The 25037-nt window shown below is 39.0% G+C and overlaps 1 protein-coding gene across 1 annotated transcript in view; it reads right to left on the reverse strand.

Moving 5' to 3' along the window:
* Positions 1-25037, reverse strand: part of ubr1 (ubiquitin protein ligase E3 component n-recognin 1) — a 124674-nt gene that overhangs the window by 61029 nt on the left and 38608 nt on the right. The window contains exons 11-25 of the mRNA XM_042091275.1: positions 19347-19445; positions 18982-19139; positions 18733-18832; positions 17511-17639; positions 16110-16290; positions 15445-15506; positions 15222-15332; positions 11671-11736; positions 11462-11563; positions 11257-11320; positions 8310-8434; positions 7453-7505; positions 2033-2135; positions 1894-1942; positions 1178-1332 (exon numbers count right to left, since the gene is read on the reverse strand). Of these exons, the coding sequence (XP_041947209.1) occupies positions 1178-1332; positions 1894-1942; positions 2033-2135; positions 7453-7505; positions 8310-8434; positions 11257-11320; positions 11462-11563; positions 11671-11736; positions 15222-15332; positions 15445-15506; positions 16110-16290; positions 17511-17639; positions 18733-18832; positions 18982-19139; positions 19347-19445 (1557 nt within the window). The remainder of the gene's footprint in view (positions 1-1177; positions 1333-1893; positions 1943-2032; positions 2136-7452; positions 7506-8309; positions 8435-11256; positions 11321-11461; positions 11564-11670; positions 11737-15221; positions 15333-15444; positions 15507-16109; positions 16291-17510; positions 17640-18732; positions 18833-18981; positions 19140-19346; positions 19446-25037) is intronic.

Raw genomic sequence — 25037 nt, forward strand, 5'->3', positions numbered from 1 at the left:
CTCCGGGACGGCGTTACAGGTCTCTCCGCACCTGAACCAGCAGGATCAGAGGAAACTTCTTCCCTGTGGCTGTCATCCTACTGAACTCTAGCTCTGCACCACAGTGACAACTAGGGGTAGGCGATATATATTGTCTGTGATAATATCGTGATTGCTGTTTTAACAATGTGCAAATTGACATTATCAAGTATTTAAATTACTTAAGGGGAAAACACTCGAAATCACGCATTGAACCCCCATACATTCACTAAGCCAGGAGGTGAATGCGAGAGAAGCCCCTGGCTGCAGCAGAGCAAGTCACGTGATTGCTAGTGGTCCACGTTGTCACACGCAGCCTAATGTTTATTTGTGCAGCTACTTCGTTCAAGTGGCATTGATGAGTTAAAGTCACAGTATTATATGTAAACATTAGGCTAGCCTTTGTGTATTTTAATAGTCAGTTGTAAAGAAAGAAATCTTTTTATGTTACCTTTTTGTAAATGGACTGAAGTTCGCTCTAAATATAAACTTTTATAGATTATGCTAACCGTTAGCATCTCTATGGGATTTCTCATATACATTAGCCATAAGCTAATGCATTAGTTTCTATTCTGTAAGGTCTGCTTAGTTTTACAGTGAAACCAGAGAATGTCTAATAAGGACATAGACGGGCTCTGGTGAAACCTAAGTAAAGGTTTGAAAGGAACTTCAGCTTCAGACTTTCTCTTGGGAAACTGTCAGGCCTATCAATCCTCTGTAATGTAGCTGGCTAGACCATGTCATTGCCACACATACAAGTGGGGGCAGAATTGGAAATGTGTCGTCATAGTGACAATGCATTGGTTTGGTTAAAAAGTCATAGGTTAGGTTATTGGTTATTATTGTAATAATGCTATTCATAAATAATGAGCTGTAAAGTAACTTGGACTTTTAAAAACAGTTTTTTAAAGGATATTGACTAATTATCGTTATCGTCAAAATCACAAAAAATAGAGATATTATTTTTTGTCCATATTGCCCACCCCTAGTGACAACCAACCAACTGAGGGAAACTATCTTTCAGGAACTAAGATGGGTTTTTAGAGGTTAATCAATGGCTGTAACTGTACATTTGAATTGCAGCCAACTTGTTATCAAGTACAAATATTGCACAAACACTACACAAACTCAGTCTTCTACTAATGAAAAAAGTACACACCTTATGAATCATGGCTTCAGTCCAGAGAGGGGCATGGTCCTCGACAACTCTCTGGAGGATGTGCCTGAGCACATGGATAAACACATCACAGCTTAGGAGACACACAACAGTGGAGAAGGCTTCAGTGAATGCAGGAGGTACAGGGGGCCTCAGCGCTGAGTACAAAAACACAAAAACACAAGCACATTAAAAACTGGCATTCCAACTTAACCATACAATTTAACATATCCCATGGTTTAGTAGTAATAAGTATTTGTTCATTTATGTGTGGCTATTCTGTCTTTCTATCTGATCCAAAGAGTTGAAAATGCAACTAACAAGTCAAATTGTGGGGAAGCCGTGGCCTAATGGTTAACGGAGGGTTGCCGGTTCAAACCCCGACCAGTAGGAAGCGGCTGAAGAGCCCTTGAGCAAGGCACCTAACCCCTCACTGCTGTTGTAGCTGGCAGCTCACTGTGTCGGGATTAGTGTGTGCTTCACTTCACTGTGTGTTCACTGTGTGCTGAGTGTGTTTCACTAATTCACAGATTGGGATAAATGCAGAGTCCAAATTTCCCTCACGGGATCAAAAGAGTATATATACTTACTCACTATATATACTTATACTTAAATGACATTTCTTACTAAGAACATTTTCTGTACTTTTATTGTGCAGCCAGTAACTGTTGTACTTAAGAGACAAAATGGTTTAGCAACATCTGACTGCTACTGTTTACCTTTATCGTTTCCTTCCTGCACTCTTCTCTTCTTTTGTGTGTCTTCAGCCTAGAGCAAAGAATGACATAGACAGGGTTTTTGTGTTTGCATAGACATGACTGTATACCAGCTGTTTTGATTAATCTCAGAAATCATCACCTTGCTGAATTGAGACTTGGTGTAATGATAGAAGAAGGGGTTGAACTCTTGTAGACATTCCTTTTTCACCTCATACAGTCCATGCCCTGATACCCCTGGTTTCCTGAGTCAGGGGGGAAACTGTCATTCTAGGAAAATTGGACTTGACCCCTATAAGTAACTTCATTACTTTATCAGAGACAAGACAATACATGAAATGTAATTTATAATGTAATAAATGCAGTAATAAGTGAATAGATGTTTCTATTCTAAAGGCTACCAAATGGCTAGCCAAAAGGGCTGGAATATAATCCATGCACACAATCTACCATAACAACAACCTAGTAACTACCTCAATTACCCTAGCAACAACCTAGCAACCACTAACGTAATGTCAACCTAGCAACCTCCTTAGCAGTCAATATGATACCCCTAGTAACCATCATAGCAACGACTTTATATAGCATAGCAGACACCATATCTAAGCTAGCAACCATTTCAATTACCCTAGCAACCATCTCATGAACACTGGTAACATGATTACTCTAGGAATCAGCATATCAAATGTTTTATTTAGCATAATTAACTATATAAGCTATTTAGCATAATTTACTATACAAGTTATTTTACATGGCAATTTTGCATTTTTATGCACTGGTAATTCCTTGGAATTGCATTTCTAGTTGATCTTGTATTTACATTATTGTTATCATTACTGAACTGACACGTAGCTGTTAAAAACAGCACTCACTGATCCACTTATCCTTACTGTACTCTACCGTTTGTCCTAAAATTGTTGAGAATTGCTTTAAAACTGTTTAGCATGTTGTTAGTCGCTTTGGCTAAAAATGCGTCAGCCAAATGTAATGTAATGTAATGTAATGTAAATCATTAGGAATTATTTTGCTTAGTTTTAGCTTACCAACTTTTAAAATCGGTTTACTATTAATCTTAACAATTGTAAGATTTGGTCTTCTAAATACAACCCCAAAACAGAAAAAGTTGGGAGGTTGTGTAAAATGCTAATAAAAACAGAATGTGATAATATACAAGTCTCGTAAACCCATATTTAGCAGCAAAAAGGACATACACAACATATCAAATGTTGAAAATGAAAATTTGGGCTATTTCATGGAAAATATATGTTAATTTTGAATTTGATGCCAGCAACATGTTTCAAAAAAAGTTGGGACGGGAGCATGTTTACCACTGTGCTGCTTCACGTCTTCATTTAACAACATTCTGTAAATGTATAGGAACTGAGGAGACCATTTGCTAGAGTTTTGAGAATGAAATGTTGTCCCATTACTTCCCGATATATTTCAGTTTCAGTTGCTCAACAGTATGGGGTATTCTTAGTCATGTTTTTCATTCCATTATGCACCTAATTTGACAAATCTGGACTGCAGACTGGCCATTTTAGCACCTGGACTCTTCCTCTATGGAGAAATACTGTTTTATTTATTTTATTATTTGCAGAATTCCTTTTGGCATTGTTTTTCTGAAATATTCAAGGTCATCCCTGGAAAAGACATTGTCTGGATGGCAGTATATGTTGCTCAAAACCTGTATACATCATTCAGAACTGATTGTGCTTTGCTAAATGTGCAAGATCCCCATGCTATAGGCACTAATGCACCTCCACACCATCATACTGTAGATGTTGGGTTTCGAACTGAGCACTAAAACAAGTTGGATAGAATGGATACTTGGATAGGCCCTCTCCTTTTAGCCCAGATGAGTCCATAATTTCCAAAAGGAATGACAAACTTTGATTGGTCTAACCACAGGACCTTTTTCCATATGACCTCAGTCCATTTTAAACAAGCTCAGGCCCAGATAAGAGGGTGGTATTTTGTGTATCATGTCTCAATACAATTTTAGCTGTTACAATTTTGGCTGCAGTTTTTGAATTGAGTATCAAACTGTGCACATAGACAATGGTTATCAGAGGTTTTCCTGAGCCCATACAATGACAGGTCTGGAAACAGGTCTGGTATTGATGCAGTGCCATCTGAGGTCCAAAAGACTACAGACGTCCACTTTGTTTTTCAGCTCTTGCCCTTGTTTGCAAAGATTTCTCTGGATTCTCTGAATGTTTTAATAATATTATGTCCTGTAGATGATTAACTCCCTAAATACATCACAATTTTATGTTAAGAAGCATTAAAATTACATTGTTTCATCATTTGTGCGCACAAGTTTACACAGAGTGATAAATACCCCTACATCTTTACTTCTAAGAGACCCTGCCTCTCTAGGATGCTCTTTTTCATACCCAATCGTCTTGCTAGTTACCCAATCCCAACTTTTTTTAACAAATTTGAAATTAACATATATTTTCCATGAAACAGTCAAATTTGTCATTTTCAACATTTGAGTGTTGTCTGTGTCCTTTTTGCAACTAAATATGAGTTTAAGAGATTTGTAGATTATTACATTCTATTTTTATTCTCATTTTACACAATGTCTCAACTTTTTCTGTTTTGGGGTTGTACAATAACCATAACCTGTCAGTTGCACTTTAAGGGAGCCAACTAGCCTAAAATCTCAAAATTAATCTGTGCATGGATAAAAATGTTTTTTTTTTTTTTTTTTTTTACCTGGGAGTCTCACCTTGTTTTTGCCAAATTTTGGTTGAGCCATATTTATCAACTAGATGTACGGCAAAGTAGTACAAAATATGACCGCTGCACAGTCCTGCACATTCGCTCCACAAAAAATCATGATTGTCAATTTGTCTCCATTTGTAATTTGTGTATATGTGTGCTTGTGTGTGTGTGTGTTTGCTTGTGAGTGTGTATGTGGAGTTAATGAGGTGTGGGTGTGTGTGTGTGTGTTTATGTCTATTTGTGTTGTGTGTGTGCCTGCTTGCCTGCATTTGTGTGCGTGTTTTCATGTGTGTGTGTGTTCGCTTGTGAGTGTGTATGTGGGGTTAATGGGGTGTGCGAGTGTGTGTGTGTATATGTTTATTTGTGTGTGTGTACGTGTAGCATGCGTGTGTGTGTAGCTGAAATGGCCCCGCATGAACAGAATTGACCGTTCGCGAAAGCCACGCCTCCAAGTTATTGTTACTACGCCCGTCAAACTCAACGGAGTTGTGAGAAATTCAGTGGTACAGTAGCTGTTAAGACTCTGTAAAAGTTACAGAACAAGAGGCTCTTTTAGAGAGCCACAGACCTAAATTCATTTACAATCATTTACAATCCGTTGAAAGACTGCAGTATGACATGGAGACACATGTATAAAAACTCATATCTAGCTTTGTTGGGTGACAAACTTAAACGGGAGGCGAGTGTGATTCACTGATATTAATATTAGCTGTGCTAGATAGACTTGAATGCATGTTACAAGGACACTGGGCCATGTCATGTAAGGAACATGGTGCTGCCAAAAAATGGAAACATAGCCTACATTGCAGAGCCACTTCAACTTTATTATTATATGGTGAATAAATGTTACACTACTGTGCACAGACCACTGATCTATAAAGATCAGTGGCACAGCCCCATTCTTCTCTGACGTGACGAAGCTAGCATGTTATTAGCAGCGGTTAGCTAACTATGCTAACGTTAGTTATCTACAAGTCTCCTCCAAGTGACAATCATTTTATATACAATGCTGGCAATGCTGAAAACAATTAACATCCTTATTTATCTTACTTACATTGAGTTGACTGTGTGGCTTAATCCACAGATGGTGGAGCACTGTTTCGTTATGGTTTGCTAAGGAGTAGTGCTAACAAAATAGTGGAGATCTGGGACGAGAGAATTTAATCTAATTTAACATAATTACAGAAAACGTAATCAAGATTGAAAGGCATTTTTCTGTGTATCGGTGTTGTGTTAATCCCACATGTCGTTTGACTGTCCTTTTCAACTCACTCAACTCAATATCACTATAAAATCCCATAAAACCGGACAAATATCAAGGCTCCCAATACATTTCTATGGAGCCGTTAGGTGAAGTTGACGGGCCATGTCTGCCTGCACGGAGCTACAGGACTGCCATTGGCTCATCTGTGTTCGATGGGCGGGGTTTTGCGAACGGTCAATTCCATTAAACTTGGCATGCATTCAGAGGGTGTCATAATGATCCTACACTTCAAATTCCGTGCAGTTTTGAACCTGTCAGCCAAAGAAACCTGCAATTACAACGCATCGTTTTTGCCTTTTAATTTTTAACTAGGTGGCGCTATACCTCAAATGTGTGGACATGGGATGGGTTGACATGGCCCCTTGAGGCCAATATACAGTGGGCATTACTTCAAATTGGCTGGCTTCACGCGCGATCACGTGACTTTTAATTTGTATTTCGAAAAAAGTTGGTCATCCTAGACCTTACGGTTCTCAAGATATTCACAGAAAACTGTGTCTGGCCAACCCTCCTTTGGGGGGCCCAGCAACGGATCAAAATGAAAAACAATGGTTCCATGTCATCCTTGTGGGGCTACAGTACATGCCCACCAACTTCTGTGCAGCCTGGTCTTTCAGTGTCGCGGGAATCGTTGACACAAATTTTTTTGTTTGTTTTAAAAAACATCCAGAAGAAGAAAAAAAAAAAAAAACTCTGACTAAACCTATATTAACTCATTTTATTTAGGATTTGGTCCTTGATTTCTGAAGGCAGCGCATTGCCTTACTTCATGTTCCGGTAGCATCAAATCAGTATGAGTTCAATATTTTGCAGCGCTGTGCAGATCTGGTTGAATTTTACATTACAAACATGCATCACATTCAGCCAGATCTGCACAGCAATCATTCTGGCGATAGTTTTGGGATCTTCAAAATGCGTTTAAAGACTTGTCTGTTTACCTAAAATCTAATTAAGGTATAATTGCTTTGTCTCAGGGATTTAGCTCTGAGATGAATCTATAGAATGATAGAGCTAGATCAACAGAGAGAAGGAGATGGATCTATGGAGCGACTGGACTCGCACCTCTGCCATGTGCCGAGTCAGCCGTCTTCAACCAGCAACTAAGAAGAAGCCTGTTAGACTATGTAGAGTGACTGTTCAAGTCATTTTCCTTTGCTTTAACTATTTTATCACCTACAATAAATCACTTTATTTATGTTCCTGATTCACCTATCAAGCTTTATTTGAGTGCAACTTCAATATAGACATTGATACAAAAACACAAAGCAACATTTCCTTGGGCAACCAAAGAATCTAACAAACATAAGAAAATTTGGATTTAACCGGATTCAAACCTAGCCTGCAGTCATTTCCCACTCCAATCCCTCTCTGTCCCACTTGTTTCCTGCCACTCCTCACTTGTCTTTTCAGGAAGAAATTAAGCATTCTTTCAATGAGCTCAAATAAGGGTCCAAACTAATTTCCTCATGACTACATCTACTTCTGTTCAATAAATATGTGTGTTTGTTTGGTATGCATATATTTGGAATGTACAGTATGCACATTGCACATTATTAGAAACATACTTGAAAGTGGCGACTTTTGGGATGACCGTCTCCAGGCCAGTCTCATGGCTTTCCTAAATGAAATAAATTCACACAGATCAAATATAATAAAGAAATGTTTCGGAGCAAAAACAACCTAGGGTCCATTTCCAGAAGCTAATAGGTTCAAACAGTTGTTTGAGAGCATAATTATGTTAATTACTGTAGTGCAGTTTTGAGAAAGACAATGGTTTGCATTAACACCAAATTGTCTTACAATGCAAGTGCCCAGGGCATAGACATACGTCAAAAACAAACTCTATTTTTCACCATTGACAATGTTCAAAATAGAACGACACTTCTGTGGTGTGGTTCTCTAAAGACAAATCGAAGTATTACAAACGTAAGTGTTTCAAAAGGTAATAAAAAAAAAAAATTCCGAAGAGTGTGTTTTTTTAGCCAACCTTCACTGCACTGCACCGATTTACGTAATTATGCTCTCAAACAACTGTTTGAACCTATTAGCTCCTGGAAATTGACCCTAGGTTGTTTTTGCTCCGGAAGATTCCTTTAATTTACATGCAATGAAACACGATGTCAATCAATTGACTAATTGTCACAACACCACTTTGTCTTCTCTTTAACTTTAATGTTAGAATTTGGTGGAAATGTCATCACATTGTTAGGTAGATGTTATGCTTCATAATCAGATAAAAATTAGATAATGTCTTCATAGAGAAAACAATGTATTCATAAAGACAAAACTGACTGACAGCTTATTGCTTTTCAGACAATAGGATTGTATGGTAGTGGTAGCATCCCATACAACGTAATGTTTTTTTTTTTGTTATGTTCACAGCTGACATTGTAGAGTGACTTAACAGAAACAAGAAGCTCACATTTTCTGGAAGGCTCTTGACGAGACTGCTATGGGCCATAGGCTGGATACACAGCAGATGAATCACCTCCCTCATTGTAACATCCTCTCTTGTCACATTACTGATGCCTGGAACATACCGCTCCCCTGCACAACACCCATTCAGGGAAGAGTGTAAATTATAGTACTTGACACAGTAACACACACTGACCAAATGAGTAAACAATGTTGTGACCATTCAACTAAAGTAAGTTTTTTATGGTGATTGTGTGAGAGATTTTTGAGAAAGACTGAGCATCTGTTAATAGAGTGTCTGTTAATAGTCAGTCCCTATTGGATTTAATCCTGCAGACGGCCCATTTTAATTTCGGTTTGGAAGTAGCATATGCCTGTATGAGGGCTTTCAAGTAGGACATTCAGTTTCATAACTCTGCTATGCCCCAACCGATTTTATTAATGAAAACTTCCTCATAAACGTCACATCATAGGCTTTCTGGCAATATGATTGATTAAGGGATTTGTGGTGCGAACTTCTTTTTCTAAGTGAGAAAAATCAAGAGTTGACATCTCCTTCAGCTGGAGGAAAAACAGCAGGAAGCACTACAGTATGCATGACTCATCTTCACGTCATCTGAAGGAGAAACTGCTGGATCAACTAAAGTAAAAACAAATCTTTTTAAGTAATTAATACTTGTTGTCCATGTTATTACATCAAAATCATTTTTAAAACATTTTTGCCGGTAATGACGCCGTGTGTCATTAGCCATAACATAATGTGTTCACTTCAGCTGATAAGAACATCTGAAGTGTGACAGAATTCTTCTTTGTGGTGATTTTAATTTCCATGTTGATGACTCAACTAATGTTTACTAAGTTATGTGTGTGAGCCAACGAATAACCAAGGCCATACACTGGACTTTGTTTTTACCCTGGGCGTAGAAATATCCTCTGTCAATTGCCTGGATATGACTATTTCTGAACACAAATATATAGTTTTTTAGCTATGAACCACCTACTAATGACAATCTCACCCCGATCGCCTGCATCTTTAATGAGTTTAGTGCCTCAAAATTATGTGCTTTATTTGATAGTGATGGTCCAACCTTATCTGAAAATCACTGTACTAATGATCTGACTGAGCATTTTAATTCCATCTGTTAATCTTCTATTAATACAATAGCACCTCTTAAGGTTAGGACCAAGTCCTCAGAGAAAAAAAACAGCCTTGAATAAACAACAAGCCTGTTAAAACATACAACCTTTTGTGTTGGCATGTAAATATCCAGTGCAAAACTAACATGGGCAGAATGATTGATGCTGGACTTGAACCAAAGATCCTTAGATCAAAGCTCGCTCCTCTAACCACTGTGCTACAGCACATCTTGTAGGCCTACTGAAACTGCAATAATTTTTAACACTTAAAGCCTCAGTTGCTAGGTTACGATAAACAAACTCAAAGATCGTAATTCTTGATTCTTCTTGCTTAGCAAAAAACTGACGGTTTTATGCGTTCACTAAACAAAGATTATGGAAATTAAACACCACAGTTCCATCAAAAACCTTGTTGTAAAAGGCATAACTTGTAAGATTTACGACCTAAGTTCGCTAGCTCTGTGCCTGCCGACCAGCTCTGTTCTAGAATCTTTGCTGCCGACCCTGGTCGAGAGCTGTGACGCAGGACGTCCCCTGATTGGCTAGTCAGTAGGCGATGCAATGTGTTAATTGGCTCTGCAGAAACTGTCAAGACAGTGCCAAAATTCGCTGATTGGCTCTTCAGAAACGACGACAAAACACTGCCAAAATTCGTTGGAGAAACGTTAAAGCAGCTGCAGGTCAACTAACGTTAGCTAAGTCTTCATTACATCTGGCAACCCAGAAGAGGCTCGCGTCTGGTATTTTTGAGAACGTTCACCAGTGTTTTGATTTTGGCCTACAGAACGTTCGGTAACAATCCTACAAATCGCACCTTTAACCCTAACTCTTGCCTAACCCTAGTGCCTTCCATGCAGCGCTGCCTGGAAGAGGACGTTGGGGACTTAAAACACCATTGTGCTGGATGCACACACAATGGTAAGCTCTGCTTTCAAGTTTATCCAGTGTAGACAGCTTGCCATAACTTATGCCAAAATGGCTTGCCATGGAACTGCCAGGTCATGGACAACGACATTTGCAAGTAACCTAATCTAACGTCGAGGGACTCTGCTTTGAAGTTTATTCACCGAAATCCACGTTGTTATTCAAATGTCGTTATACCGTTTGCGTTGGTGCTGGTGCCCTATTAGAATCGGGTTTTGGTGCCCAACCCTAATCATTATATGAGATTTGCAACGATGTGACTCTAAAACAGTCTTTGGTAGCATAAATGACATGTCGCTCTGTCTGCCATTCGTTGTCTAGCTGTGTGGCATTCTGAAACATTTTTAAATTCGGGACCATTAGCCTATCGCTCGTTTCAATTAGGGACCTTGCAATCGGAAGTCCAAAGTAGCCTGGCCTATTCGAAGTGTCAGTTTATTGTATATCGTTTTTATGCAATTTTGAATAGCCACTGCATACCCGTGTTTATTGGCATGTTGTTGCAAAATCAGCGGAATCATTTTATGCAAGCAATCTGCATACAGGGAACCTTCAGACATGATAATCATCCAAACATTTATTTTTTTTCTACACAGGTACCATGTTATGGAACAAACTTTAAATCTCAGAAAGGCTTTTAGAAGTCAGGTAAAGACTTTTTTTTATGGAACAGTATATCTTACCTAACCGTTTAGTTTAGATGTATCTATTATTTTATGTGACCTGTCCCATTTCTAATTTTAGCAATGATTTGGACTTGACGTAGATGGTGTGTTAAATTTTACTGTCTAAGGGTCATGTAGGAAATAAGTGTTCTCACTCATGTTATCCTTTGGATTATGTTGTCTGTCAATCCAAAATGAATCAAATAATAAAAAAGATTGGTGGATTACCAGTGATGACAATGAGCAGATACAGCATCTCCTCTGTCAGTTTGTTCCATTGTCTCAGAATTTCCTACAAAAAGAAGAATAGATCAAACTCCCAATAACCAGAATGTAACCACTCCGAAATATGAAAACAACTCTGCATAATGTGTCATTGACAGAAAATATTTACATAAGATTACAATATGATTTCAGGATATGCGCAACTCACTTGGTCTTTGCTTGAGCAACTCCCATTAAAAACATCAAAGAGCTCAAATCGCAACAGAATTAACATGAGAAAGTGGTTAGGGTCCATTTTAGAGGCAGCAATCTGTATGTGAGCGGGTGGAAGAAGAGTACTAATGAAGTATACTAAACAAAAAGGTCTATACCAAAAACAAATATTGCACTCCACAGAAAACAGTAACGTTAACGTACCTGAAGAATGCTTATGTCTTTATCATACATCTCTTCTCTGCACTTCACATCTTGATAATAGTAAACCTGTCGCGCAATAACAAATATAGGGAGAAACTGTGAACAGTGTTAAATCATTTTGATGCATCAGTTCTGCAATCATTTCAGACCTTTAACCATTTCCCACCATCAGCGTAACACGTAACACAGTCTCGGTTCTCGGTGTTAGACCCAAATAAGAAAAATGCATGCAAAAAACAAGAGAAAGCTTCAGAGCTACTGAAAAAATTAACAAATGTATCTAAAGAAGGCCAGCTTGCAGCTGCCACGACTAGCCTGCCCAAGGGTACTGTACAATAAGGTATACGCAGTGTTGGGAAGGATACTTCCAAAACGTATTCCGTTACAGAATACATGCCCAAAAATGTCATTTGCAACGTATTCCGTTACATTACTCAATCTGAGTAACGTATTCTGAATACTTGGATTACTTCCACATTGAATTGCATTTTATAAGTGTAGGAATGCGGCCATCAAATCCTGCTTATTAAACAGGCCTATTCTGGTGTGTTCTTCTGTTCCAAATGGCTGAATGTATTAGGCCCAGAGAACACTGGGCGCAGAGATATGACAGGTGGGACACAAATGACCAGGAAATATAAATACTTTACTGTATAGCCTATCAGTGCTCTCAAAATTAACGTGATCGCGTAATGACAATCAAAAACCGCACGTTAAAATATGCTACCCGCAAGAATAGGCTAATTCACTTTCAGTGGCTGCACCATAATTGGGGGCCTAGAAGCGAAGCTGCGAAGGCACCGATTGAGTTACTAGCTTTTCTTATTATTATTATATATCTGCCATTGGACTCGCATTCACACGGGACCATTGCACGGGTGCATCCGATTATCATAAATCAGGCACTGTTGGAATCCCTGGACCTACCGGAGTTCAATGACCCCTATTGCGTCCCTTTCAGCCATATTGGACCTCCGCCATATTGGATTTAGTCCAAACTCACAGCAATTTTTATGCATATACATTGAACACTCTAGCGCCACCACCAGTTCAATGTTGGACATGCATTCATGCGCGTGATCCTTGACTCTTTTGTCTGATTTTCACAATTGAGGTAGCGTCTGAATCTTTGGACCATCACGAGTTCATCGACCCCTATCGCATCACTTTCCACCATATTGGACCTCCGCCATATTGGATTTAGTCCAAACTCTACGAAAAGTTTCAGCGGTCACAAATTTCTTTTCCTTTTCACGGAACAGGTATGATAAGGGATCAGATTCCAAAAATAATTCCATGGAAATGCATGGATTGCAGTTGCTGCTACTGGAAGCAACTGGAATCCATGCATTTCCACAGAATTATTATTAATTATTATCTGATCCCTTGTCATACCTGTTCATTCCTACTCGTCGCTCAACTTATCGTGACTAAATTCAAGATGCCGGCGAACGGTAAACTTCCTGAAGGTACTGTCTGTATAAATCGTCTTGTAAATAAACTACCAGTGCTTTTTCAAAGTTCTCAATGTCTTGCTTTAAATGGCAGGGCCCTCTGTAGTCTACCAATGAAGTGTGGAGCTACTCTGAGCCTCGTAAATGGTGTAAAACAGTGATTTATTTGCATGGCTAGACCGATGCCCGAGGCACCCCCATCGAAAACCTGTTGGTAGCATCGGCTAACAAGCGCCAGATTTCGGAGTGCAGGGGACAAGCCGAGATGAGCTATTAGACATACGTTCACACTCGGTATCATGTTTCAACACACTTTAGGTCAATATCACACCGAAATTCTCCTTTAAGTCCAAACTTGGTAAGGGGACTTGTTAACTGATTGTGATGACGCATTAGGAAATTGGCATCATTTGGCCTCTATAGGGGGCGCTGCAATACAGGAAGTGAGCTCATATCTCAGCAATACTTTGATGTACAAAATCCAAACTTGGTATAAGGTACCTGATTGTGAGGACGCAGTAGGAAATTGGCATCTATTGTAAAGCAGAAGAGCCTGATCAGCTGGAGACTTCGCTCACGGTCATGCACAACTGATAGACTGAGGAAGTCATTCCTCAGGGCCATTGAACTGTTCACTGTTCAACGCTTCACTTAAGGGTAGAGGAGAGATAGACTTCTATGCATAGTCTGTTTACATGCTATATTAGCACATTTGCACAACCCCCTCCCTCCCTCCTGGACTGTGTGCGTACTTGATGCTTAATACCTTATACTCAATACTTGACCAATGGCTGTAACCCCTGCGACATGGTAGCTGATTTTTAGAACACACAAGGACATTGGTGTAATTTGGCCTCTAGAGGCACTGTAACAAAGTAAATGAGCTTATTTCTCAGCCGTTCTTTATCCAATTGCCACCAAACTTGCTTGGGAAAATATCCTTTGAACAGACATCAAGAATCACGATCAGTGAGGAACAGGAGTTACCAGCTCTTACTTTTCTCCTAATTTGCTGTGCAAACAGTTATTTCAGGGTCTCCGATGGCTCCTCCATAATGCGCGCTGGCTGTGTTTTGACGGGTGCAATGTGAGGCTAGTGCAAGACGGCGGGGCTTGGATTTAATCATGGAAACAATTTCATCATAGATTGCTTTCAGGGGCTTCTGGGAAATACATGGAGTTGCCTTAATTTATTTCGAGAGTTAATAAACTTGTGAAACAGAAGTATCATCATGTAATCCATTGATTTCAAATATGTAACTATTCTAAATACCAACTATTTAAATTGTAACTGTAACGGAATACAGTTACTTATAATTTGTATTCTGAATACGTAACACCGGTACATGTATTCCGTTACCCCCCAACATTGGGTATAGGCATAAGAAGTACATATAGCAAGCAATCATATAGCAAGCAATCGTTGACGGAAATCCACTGAAAAAAAAAACGGAATAAAAGAAAAAATCTAACTAAACTCATATGACCGCCGGTTCGCTAGTGCGGTGGTCATAATAATCTTTGCGGTTTTCCAATTTCATGAGACTTGAGACAGGTACATGTATTTTGTGACATATCCAAATATAGAATGGATGAATGGAGTATTTTACCTTCTTCTCTGATGTTAACATAGAAGATGCAACTTCTACATCATCTACTAAAAACATGGTCAGATGCTATTTTACAAGCCAATTTACTACCCTATAATTTGGCTGGGGAATCAAATTGCCCATTTTAGCAGATATCTAGCGTTCTCTCATGAAATCTGGCATCCACATGAATGATTAAGTGAACTTTAAGCTGATTGGCGTCCTTGCAGCCAAAGACTGTTCACAAAAGGCTCCAGCAACTTCTTCCTGACTCTCCAACTCGTGTCTCTCAACAGTCTTTGACTGTTTCCAATTTTTAGTGGTCATTTCCAAGACAGTGACAAAGTCCAAGATTTTCACATGAAGGAAGAAAACAACCATGTTTCCTGTTCATGGTAGCTTTGTGACCATGCACTCTCCTTATTCAACAAAGCCAAGATAAAAATGTCTTCCCATTCTATTTTAGTGAAAGATTAGAATAGAAAGATGAGGGTGCTCAAATACTAACCTGGCTGACAAGAGATAGCCCATTTCTGCGCCACATCTCTGCAGACACCTGAGCCGCCAGAGCCACACAACGCAATGGATGCTCAGCCAAGAATGAGAGGTCTAAACTATCCTATAGAATGCATAACACACAGACAGACCATCTTATAAAGAAGCAATACAACTATGAACGCTACAATATATTGTATCAGACTGACAATTTAACAGCATATGGCACTACTTACTTTGTCCATATACTGAGGGAGATGTTTGATGGCTCCTGTCCTGCACAAGTGTACATAAAGACCTAACAAATAGTAAAGTGCAAAGACCACCAAGTTAGGATGTAGTTTTATCTATACCCTTACAGCCACTACAAGTCAAGGACAAGGATAGGGAAGGGAATCAATTGCAGACTAAATGTCATAGCATAACAGAGACAGTAATATAAGAATGGAAGGAAAATAAATAACAAAAACAACTAGACATTTGCATTTGTTCATTTAGCAGACGCTTCTATTCAAAGCGACTTACACTACCGGTCAAAAGTTTGGGGTCACTTAGAAATTTCCATTCCACTCCATTATAGACAGAATACCAGCTGATATCAGTTGCATTGTTTTTTAATCAGGGCAGTAGTTTTCAGATTACATTATGTGCTTTTTCTAAGTGACTCCAAACGTTTGGCCGGTAGTGTACATGTCAATTAAATTGCAGGGCCACTGTTACCAGAGCAACTACGAGTTACTGTAAGTGCCTTGATCAAGGGCAAAACTGTGGAAGCTGGGAATTGAACCCAAAACTTTTCAGGCTACTGCATACTAACCCAGCTCCTTAACCACTAAACTACCACCACCCCCACACACTAATCACTTTGACATAAACAGGCATTTAGATCAATTTGATTTACCTGCTAACAGTCTAGAGATGGGCAGGTGGATGCTGACAGGCTCTTGAGATACCTTATAGGGCCGGTGATTGAGTACATGCTTACACATGTATACATCTACTGGTTCACTGTGGAAAGGCTGATTGGTGCAGCCCATAAGGGCCCTGTGGCATTCTTTAAATGCCATGAGAAGTACCATCTCCTGTGGGAAAGAAACACAAAGAGAATGAAAAAAATTCATAACATGGTCCAGCATTTGCAATTAAATGAGCCGTAATCATCAAGGTTAAAACAAAAAAAAAGGTTTGAAATATATTAGGCTGTGTAATGAATCTAAAATATATGAACATTTCCTTTCCAGAAAGAAATTATGGAAAAATAATGATGTAAATAAATGAACTTGTCCATGATATTCAAATATTTTTGAGATGCACCTGTCTATATAAATATATGGGCTTTTCGCCTTTTATTGATAGAGGACCGTGAATAGTGACATGAAGCAAGTGGGAGAGAGAGATGATGGGAAATGACCCAGGTCGGACTCATCCCGGGTCCCTGTGGGCACCAGGACCCAAGGTGGTACGAATGCAGTAGCCAGTTGCACCACAGCGCAATAATACTTTCCAAACATGGCTCCCAAGATAAGGCATTTTTAGAGGCTCAAAATCAGTGCCGATGTTATTCATTTTAAAAGAATCTAGATTAAACACTTATCATCCTACATTCTGTCAGTGATCAGTTCATAGACACTTCATCTGCTGCATTAAGAAGGAGGGATATTACTCAGCGAGTGAACTCTACTGGCTGCGGGAAAGCTACGGAACCTCCTGTAGAGTTCCTATGCCAACATGACATTCTTTGATGGGCAAAATACATCCACCGAGTCCACATCAAAAATTACTGAGAAACTATTCCCTCTCTCTAGTCTGTATTTGGTTCATTGCCCTGGTCAGATGTACACACCAACTTGAACCCTAGATTATATAACATCCGGTCTCTAACCAACAAAGCTCCTCCAATCAGTGATTTTATTATGGACCATGACCTGGACTCTCATGGAAACTTGGCAGTAAAGCAGTACCGCTGGATTGTTTTCATCTTTAAAATCCAATTATTCTGGGAGAGGAGGCAGTCTTGCACTGGTATGTTGGGAGACTATTAAACTCACACTACTCACTATGCTTGATCAATCCTCCTTTGAACTGCTGGCTATCAATTTCAGTGGACCTACATCATTGTTAATCACCTAAAACTTTTTTCATCCAAGTTTATTACTTTTTTTTCTCATAATGTTTGTAAAGTGTTAGAGTAATTAAAATAACATGAAATAACAACATACATATATATGTCATTATCATCACAATATTTCCACACCAGCTAGGGAGTTTTAAAGTATGTATGTGCATAATGTGTACTACTTGCATCAGAAGAACACCAGTCCTGGAACATGGACAAAATGTGGTGCAACTGAATCTGAATGGAGAAACCAGCCTCCCACTCTGGCTCTACTTCAATATGCTGCCCAAATTGCCTCTTCACCTCTTCCATTCCCTACAAATGAAAGAGAAATAGTACAATATACAGAGGGCATCAATCAGTCATCATCAGTGTTGGGTGTCATCACATTACATTTGTATTCAAGTCTCTAACGCTTGCCTACAAAGTAGTCTCCGGTTCTGCTCCCACCTACTTGAATGCCCTCATACAGACTTACACTACCTCCAGACCGCTGCGCTCCTCTGACGAACGACGTCTAGCTCTACCACCGGTACGCTCAAGCCAATCCAAACTTTTCTCATCTGTTGTTCCTCGTTGGTGGAACACACTGCCAGTTCCTACAAGGGGAGGGACATCCTTTTCCACTTTCAAAAAACTCCTGAAGACCCAGCTCTTTAGAGAACATCTACTCTCATAGCAACACTTACAACAAGTCTTACTGATCCTAGCACTCACCAGCCGTTTTAAACTGACAAGTAACTGTTAAAAACAGCACTCACCGACGCACTTATTCTTACTGTACTCTAATGTTTTTTAAACTGTCCTAAAATTGTGAGAATTGTTCTAAAACTTACTGTTTACCATGTTGTTAGTCGCTTTGGTTAAAAAGCGTCAGCCAAATGTAATGTAATGTAATGTAATGTAATTTAATAGTGTAACTATTCTAAAATCATACTACAGTTCTTGAAGTTTGCGCAAAGAATACTGGATTCTCCCATTGAAAGACTAGGAATCCTCCGCTTCAAGCTGTAAGAAAGCTGCTGGCTGCAATGTCGCGCTTTACCCTGTGATGTGGAGACAGGTGCGCAAAATGCCGCCTGCACACCGCAGATTTATCTTTGATGTCATTCACTAGGTGGCGCTACTCCATTAATGAGAGCTTACACTAGAGAGCATACACATTTTTATTTGTAATTTCTGGTGCAATGGTTGTCAAATTATTTCACAAAAACACAAAGGGACACACCTACCTAGGGACACAATCTTGAAACTGAGTATCATTCAATCAAAATTGCTGAGAGAGAATGCAAGAACAGACTACTGCAGCTACAATCATAACCATTTCTAGATGATCTTCACATTTTATTGACCTTTGTCCACTGGCTCATAATAATCCTGCCCACAGTAGGTGCATAGACATAGATACCTGCATGCAGTTAAGGAGGTCTAGAAAGACTTTGAAACCATTAAGAAAATGGGTCCTCAGCTTGTCTGTCCACACAGAGGGCTTGCTGATCAGGATGTACCTATGGATAATTAAAGCATAAAAGTATCAAGTATTATTTTATAAACCTTTGTCAACAGTCAGAAAGAAACAAATTAATTCAGTGATTAAGTGGTTTAAGAGTCCTAATATTTTCATCCATATAGTATATGTGCACGTGTTGAAAGGCACCTTAGGTCGTGGAAGATGACCTGGACTCGGAAGAACTTGTCAGAATTGTAGCCTTGAAAATGGAATCGTTGGTTGGAGTCCAGATGTTCCTTTAGCATTTCCATCACTGTGTTTGTGATCACAGCTATCACGTTTCCATCTTCTATCAACTGCCTGGCCTGTGTGTGTTTGTGGGGGGTGTGTGTGTGTGTGTGTGTGCGTGTGTAGGGTGGGGGGGGTTAGGGGGGTTAGGGGGTGATTGAGATAAGATTGAGATGAAACAGTATGACCAGCTACTTTTTTGTACTCATCAAACCAAAGATTTAGCATATTAACTATTCATTGCTGATATGGAGAAACTGTTGCACTGTTGCAGTAGTGCTCACCAGTGTTGGTACTGTGAAGATCTGGACAGAAAGTGCTGTGATAGATATGTTTCTCTCATGATCATCACTTATGAAGTCTTTCTGGAGCTGCTGATACAACTGGAGAGCAAGGAGATATCACAGAGTTAGACATTCACCTGTATTCCTAGATCAGCCGACCTGATTCTGGAAGTAAGGGGCTAAATATACAGACAGGGGGCTCATACCACTTTCTACTCATTCCTTAGTTCAAATATATCTAAAGTGGGTTAAAATAACTAGGGCTGTCAAAAAAAATGTGTTAATTTTGATTAATTAATTTCAGAAAGAATAACGCATAAAAAAATAACGCTGATTAATCGCGATAATTTCACAGTGACATTTGTATGGTTGGGTATGTGTTTTGTCCGATACTAGTGCTAAACCAATACTCTTACACTGCTTATTGGTAGACAACACACTGCCGCTGGACATCTGAATTTCCCCTGCGGGGAGGATTAAAAGTATTTATCTATCTATCTACTCTTAAATCGGACCGGTGCCAAAACGGTGCCTGAACCGGTACTTTGTTTTTAACATAAAATGCCCAAAACAATGGTCGAAAGCCTTTTTTTTATTCATAACACAAATTTGAACATGAAATTGAATATACTGTACATTTAGTTTATTATCAACATGTGTAGTTGTATTGTTTCTAGGCATAATTCTAATTCCAGATGGCTTGCCATAACTTTAAATATTAAAACAGCTTACCATGGATGCACAAACAATGGAAAGCCTAATAAATCTTTCCTCTGCTTTGAAGTTTATCCAGTTCAGATGGCTTGCCATATCTCTAAATGTTAAAATGGCTTGGCTTGAAACTGCCAGGTCATGGGTAACGGTCCCGTTCACACTTCGGCACCATTGTAATGCTGTTTTTATGGCCTCCTTATAGGCCAAGTTATATTAAATGTTTGTAAGAGCGTTTCATGGGAATTCGGCGGGTAGCTTGGAATTGTCCTTATAGCACCAAAAACATGCTTAATATCTCGCAGATAGGATGATAATAAAAGTGTGTGGAGTCACATTCACGGGTGTATTTCGTTACTGCTTCAGAATTCTGTCACAATGGAAAAAATAGTACAATGTTCTAGGCTAGGCCTAGACAGTTATATTCAATTATATCAGTAATGTCCCCTCCACGCACATTTAGGCAGCAACATAACTTTTAAATTCTATGAAACATCGCAGTGAGAGAAATTTAATAGATAGACACAGGGGCGCCCCAGCTCTATCTACTGATAGTTTGAACAAAGCAGTTGAAAACTACCCTATAGTTAGGCTAAAAACTAGGTCTAGTCAGCCAGTCAAACTACCCTTTTTTGTCTATAGGCAAAATATAGTTAATTGTTTAAATCAGTGTTTTTTTTTATATTAATATTGTGGCCCACAAACCGTAATGCATACCAAACCGTGTGCAGACTGTACTGTTGCATACCTAATAATTATTTGTAATACTGTAGCCTAAATGGTGGATAATTAAGATACATCATATGCTGAATAATGATATTTCTGGAGTGTTCAATATTAAAAGAAAAAACAACAACAACAACTGTACAGAATCGAAAACCATGATACGAACGAACCTTGGGTTTTGTGAACCGTGCCACCCCTACTTATCACAGCTGACTCACATGGGTTTTAAGTACCAATATTAACCTTGGATAACTACAAGTCTAACAGAAATTGATAGGTAATATAAAATGGGTTTCTAAGAATTACTTGCCTACGGTTATAAAAAGTATGCAACTCTATCTTGACTCATTATCGGCCTAAACCGCCCACTACTACTGTACATGGTTCTTAGTTGAGTTGATGGGTAATAATTGGTAATAATGTTTTGCATTTGCACTATAGTTTCTCTATATTAATCTACCGTACACATTTCCTGTCATATTTAGCTGATAATGCTATCTATATGTTGCAGGCAACTAGGCTGTAAACTGCTATGAATAACTAGGCTGTGTTATGGCTATGTTTGGTTATTGATGAACATACATTTGGTGTATATTTACGGCTGGCACGGTAACCGCGGGTCTGAGTTCGTCACCGTCATCACCGCAAAAAAATAAAAAATAAATCTGTGAAACATTTGGGAGATTCGACTTCATGTAGGCCTACCCGCCTGCAGACGTCTTAAGGTGACTGCATAACGTGATTATTTCAGAGATTCTTTTCAACCATGACATATGCACAATTTCGGGTTAAAAACTTAGCTGAATCTCAGAAATAATCATGCAGTTATGCAGTCAGCTTAAGACGTCTGCAGGTGGCTACATGAAGTTCTTAGTGCTTATTTCTTTCATGTCTGGAGCATTTGGTCCAGTGATCTTTGAAGTTGCTGCGGCTTTCTAAAGTTTAATTGGCTGTGATAGTGGCACAAAATTCATAATCCATAACTCGCAATCAGATTTTTATTTTATTTTTATTTATTTATTTATTTATTTATTTTTGTTTTTGGGGGGGGGGGGGGGGGGGGGGGGGGGGTATACCGCCAAACCGCAAAACCGTGGTCATTTCTTGCTTTCCAACCGCGGTAAGAAAACATCCATACCGTATGCCCTATGTATATTATGAATTATATATAACAATATAATATTACATCCATAATGCTGGAAATGCCCATGTAGTTTTCACAATCAAAACAATGACTCACCATTCATCTTGGTAACACTTCAGTGCAGTTATAAATTATCAATTACCCATTGACATATCATTAATTACACCAGTGTTTCCCATACATTGACTTATTTGTGGCGGCCCACCACAATATCAACAATGACCACCACACAATGATTTTCTGGTTAGCATCATAACCACGCTCTGCTAATTTGTTAAAAACTGTTGTATTCAATTTAATTCTGCAAACCAACCATCACAAATGGAATTCAATTCTGTGGGAAACACTGTACACCTTAAAACTGAGATAGATAGATAGATAGATAGATAGATAGATAGATAGATAGATACAGTAGATAGATATTATATGTGTTTGAATGTATTAAATATAATACATTCAAACTTGCTAGCTTTGCTGTGTATTTCTTTATAAACCATGTGAGATTAAGCCAACTATTCACTATTCCACAATTCATCACATTATCAAAACAAAATATACAGCATTAACACTATAGGGTGATTCTGTGTCAAATCAGACAGAATCCAGGAAAATGGTTGCCCATCTCAGATTGTGCTTAAAAAAAAATGTATAAAAAATTATACCCGACCCGTGATCCGATCCGCTTATTTACAAAATGTGTGCTTTTGGTTATAGCCTACCATGCAATGTGACAGTAGGCCATTTCTGTAAAACAAACTAATTTATTTGCGAAACTTATGCAGTAGAACTACACACAGCTAGGCATGCAGAACATGTTTGCGCAGGAGAGAGCATGAATGGTCTAAAATGGTCTCTCCACATCGACACTATCCAGAAAAAGGCCCAGCAGAGGTTATACTTCCTGAGACAGCTAAAGAAGTTTAATCTGCTGCTTAAGGAGCTGCTGACCACTTTCTACTCAGCCATCATTCAATCGGTCATCTGCACCTCCATCACTGTCTGGTTTGGGTCTGCCACAAATTAGGGCTGCAGAGAGGATCATTGGAACTAACCTTCCCTCCATCCAGGACCTTTACCGGTTCAGGGTCAGGAAAAGGGCTGCTAAAATCTCTACAGACCCCTCACATCCTGGTCACAAACTGTTAAACCTTCTTTCCTCTGGCAGACGATACAGGGCACTGTTTGCCAAAATCAGCCGACACAAAGACAGCTTCTTCCCCCAAGCAGTCACTCTGTTGAACACTCAGTAACAGCCCCCACCCTCACACTGAACAAGTCTATCAACACTGTTCTGCTAATCTACAGTACCTCATGTGTACAACCTTACAGTTACAATAGTGTTATTAATACATGATCATTGCCTTGCACTATATTTATTTTTAATCTTAAACCTCAGTCTGTACTGATATTGCACTATCCCCACCCTTTTTCAACTGTATATATGTATAGACATATTCTACTGCCTTTATTCTATTCTTACTGTTCTGTTTTTATTTGTTTTGCTCCTTTTATGTTTTTATTTTTTATCCTTATATGTTAAGTGAATGTTGTACTTGCAAGCAAAGATTAACCGGAGTCAAATTCCTTGTTTGTGTACAAAACCTGGCCAATAAAACTGATTCTGATTCTAAACACTAAGACAAGACTTCATGGCCATGGACATACATTTTTCTTTCGAAAACAGAAATGGTGAAGGCAGCAAGGTAGGCAAGAGAGATACATTACTGGTCAAAACGTTAGCATAAGAACTGGTTTATAATGCTGAATGAAGCACAAAGCTTTACTGAAGCACATACACTGTTTAAAGTCACTGACACAACAAACTAAGGTAACTTTTCTGCGCATACCAATTGAGTACCAATAAAGTCTGACGGCAGAATCACTGGATCTAAACAAACTTTCGAAGTGGCTTAAATAGCATTGAATGTAGACATGTGGCATCATTTCTAGCTAATAAATTGTTAATTTGCCGTGTTGGCATGAATATATGTTGTAGTATGTGATTCCTACAGTGTAAAAAATATATACTACCATCTTAGAAACATTGTAAAATTATTGAAATAGATTAAGAAAGCCACCGCTATGGTGATTTCAATGGTTAGATTGATTTGTTTAGATCCAATGAAATTGCTGCCTTGGCTTGTGACCTATACATTCTGGTAGATATGTCTGTGTAGTCTGTGTACCATAACACTTATTCCTGCAGGCACCTGTTCATGACTGTAGGCTAAAAGTTTAACGTGGGCAAAGTATCAGCATTATTTTACTGAGCGACTTGTCATTAGGTTTTGTGCCTAGTCTAAAAAAGCTGTTCCAGGCAGACATGTGGACTCGAGTCACATGACTTGGACTCGAGTCAGACTCGAGTCATGATTTTAATGACGTCATACTCGACTTGATCAAATTCGGCATGACTTGCAACTCGACTTGGACTTGAATACTATTCACTCGAGACTTGACTCGGACTTTGCCTCTTTAACTTGTAATGACTTGACAGGTCTCGAGTCAAAAAATTAATTTCCTGATCGTGGACCAGTCACCCCAGAGATGCTTTAAACTCGCAACGAAAAAAAACAAAATACACATAGTGGACACAAACAGGCAGAGCACAGTGATCAGTGCTGCTGTTACCACCACGCATCACGCACAGTGTGTAGGGCACCAAGAGACAGAGGAAGGACCAATAATAAATAAATATTAGCTTTACTGCAAACTGATTTGCATTTTTGTTAGAGAACGTTTACAATGTCAAAATGTATCAACAGCATGTTACATAAGGATGATCCAACTTGAACGTATGCTAGCGGCCTACTCCATTTAATTGAGCGCGCACGAAAGGGAGAGAAACGTGGGCCTATGAAGGGAAATCATGAAGGAAACAAAGACGAGATTAGAGGAAATTGCGGATTTATCCGGTACTCACTACTGTTATAAACTGTGAGAGCCAGGGCACTTTGACATAGGCTGCAAATGGACAAGAATATGAAGAGTTGTCTTTGCTTTTGTGTAATGGAACTGGTGAGTCTTGAAGTCTTCAATAATTCGTTTACATGAAGCACATGATATTATGCCGATTGAAACGCATTCCACGTAGCTAGGTGGCTACTGGC

The sequence above is a fragment of the Alosa sapidissima genome, chromosome 5, assembly GCF_018492685.1.
Source record: "Alosa sapidissima isolate fAloSap1 chromosome 5, fAloSap1.pri, whole genome shotgun sequence".
NCBI lineage: Eukaryota > Metazoa > Chordata > Actinopteri > Clupeiformes > Clupeidae > Alosa > Alosa sapidissima.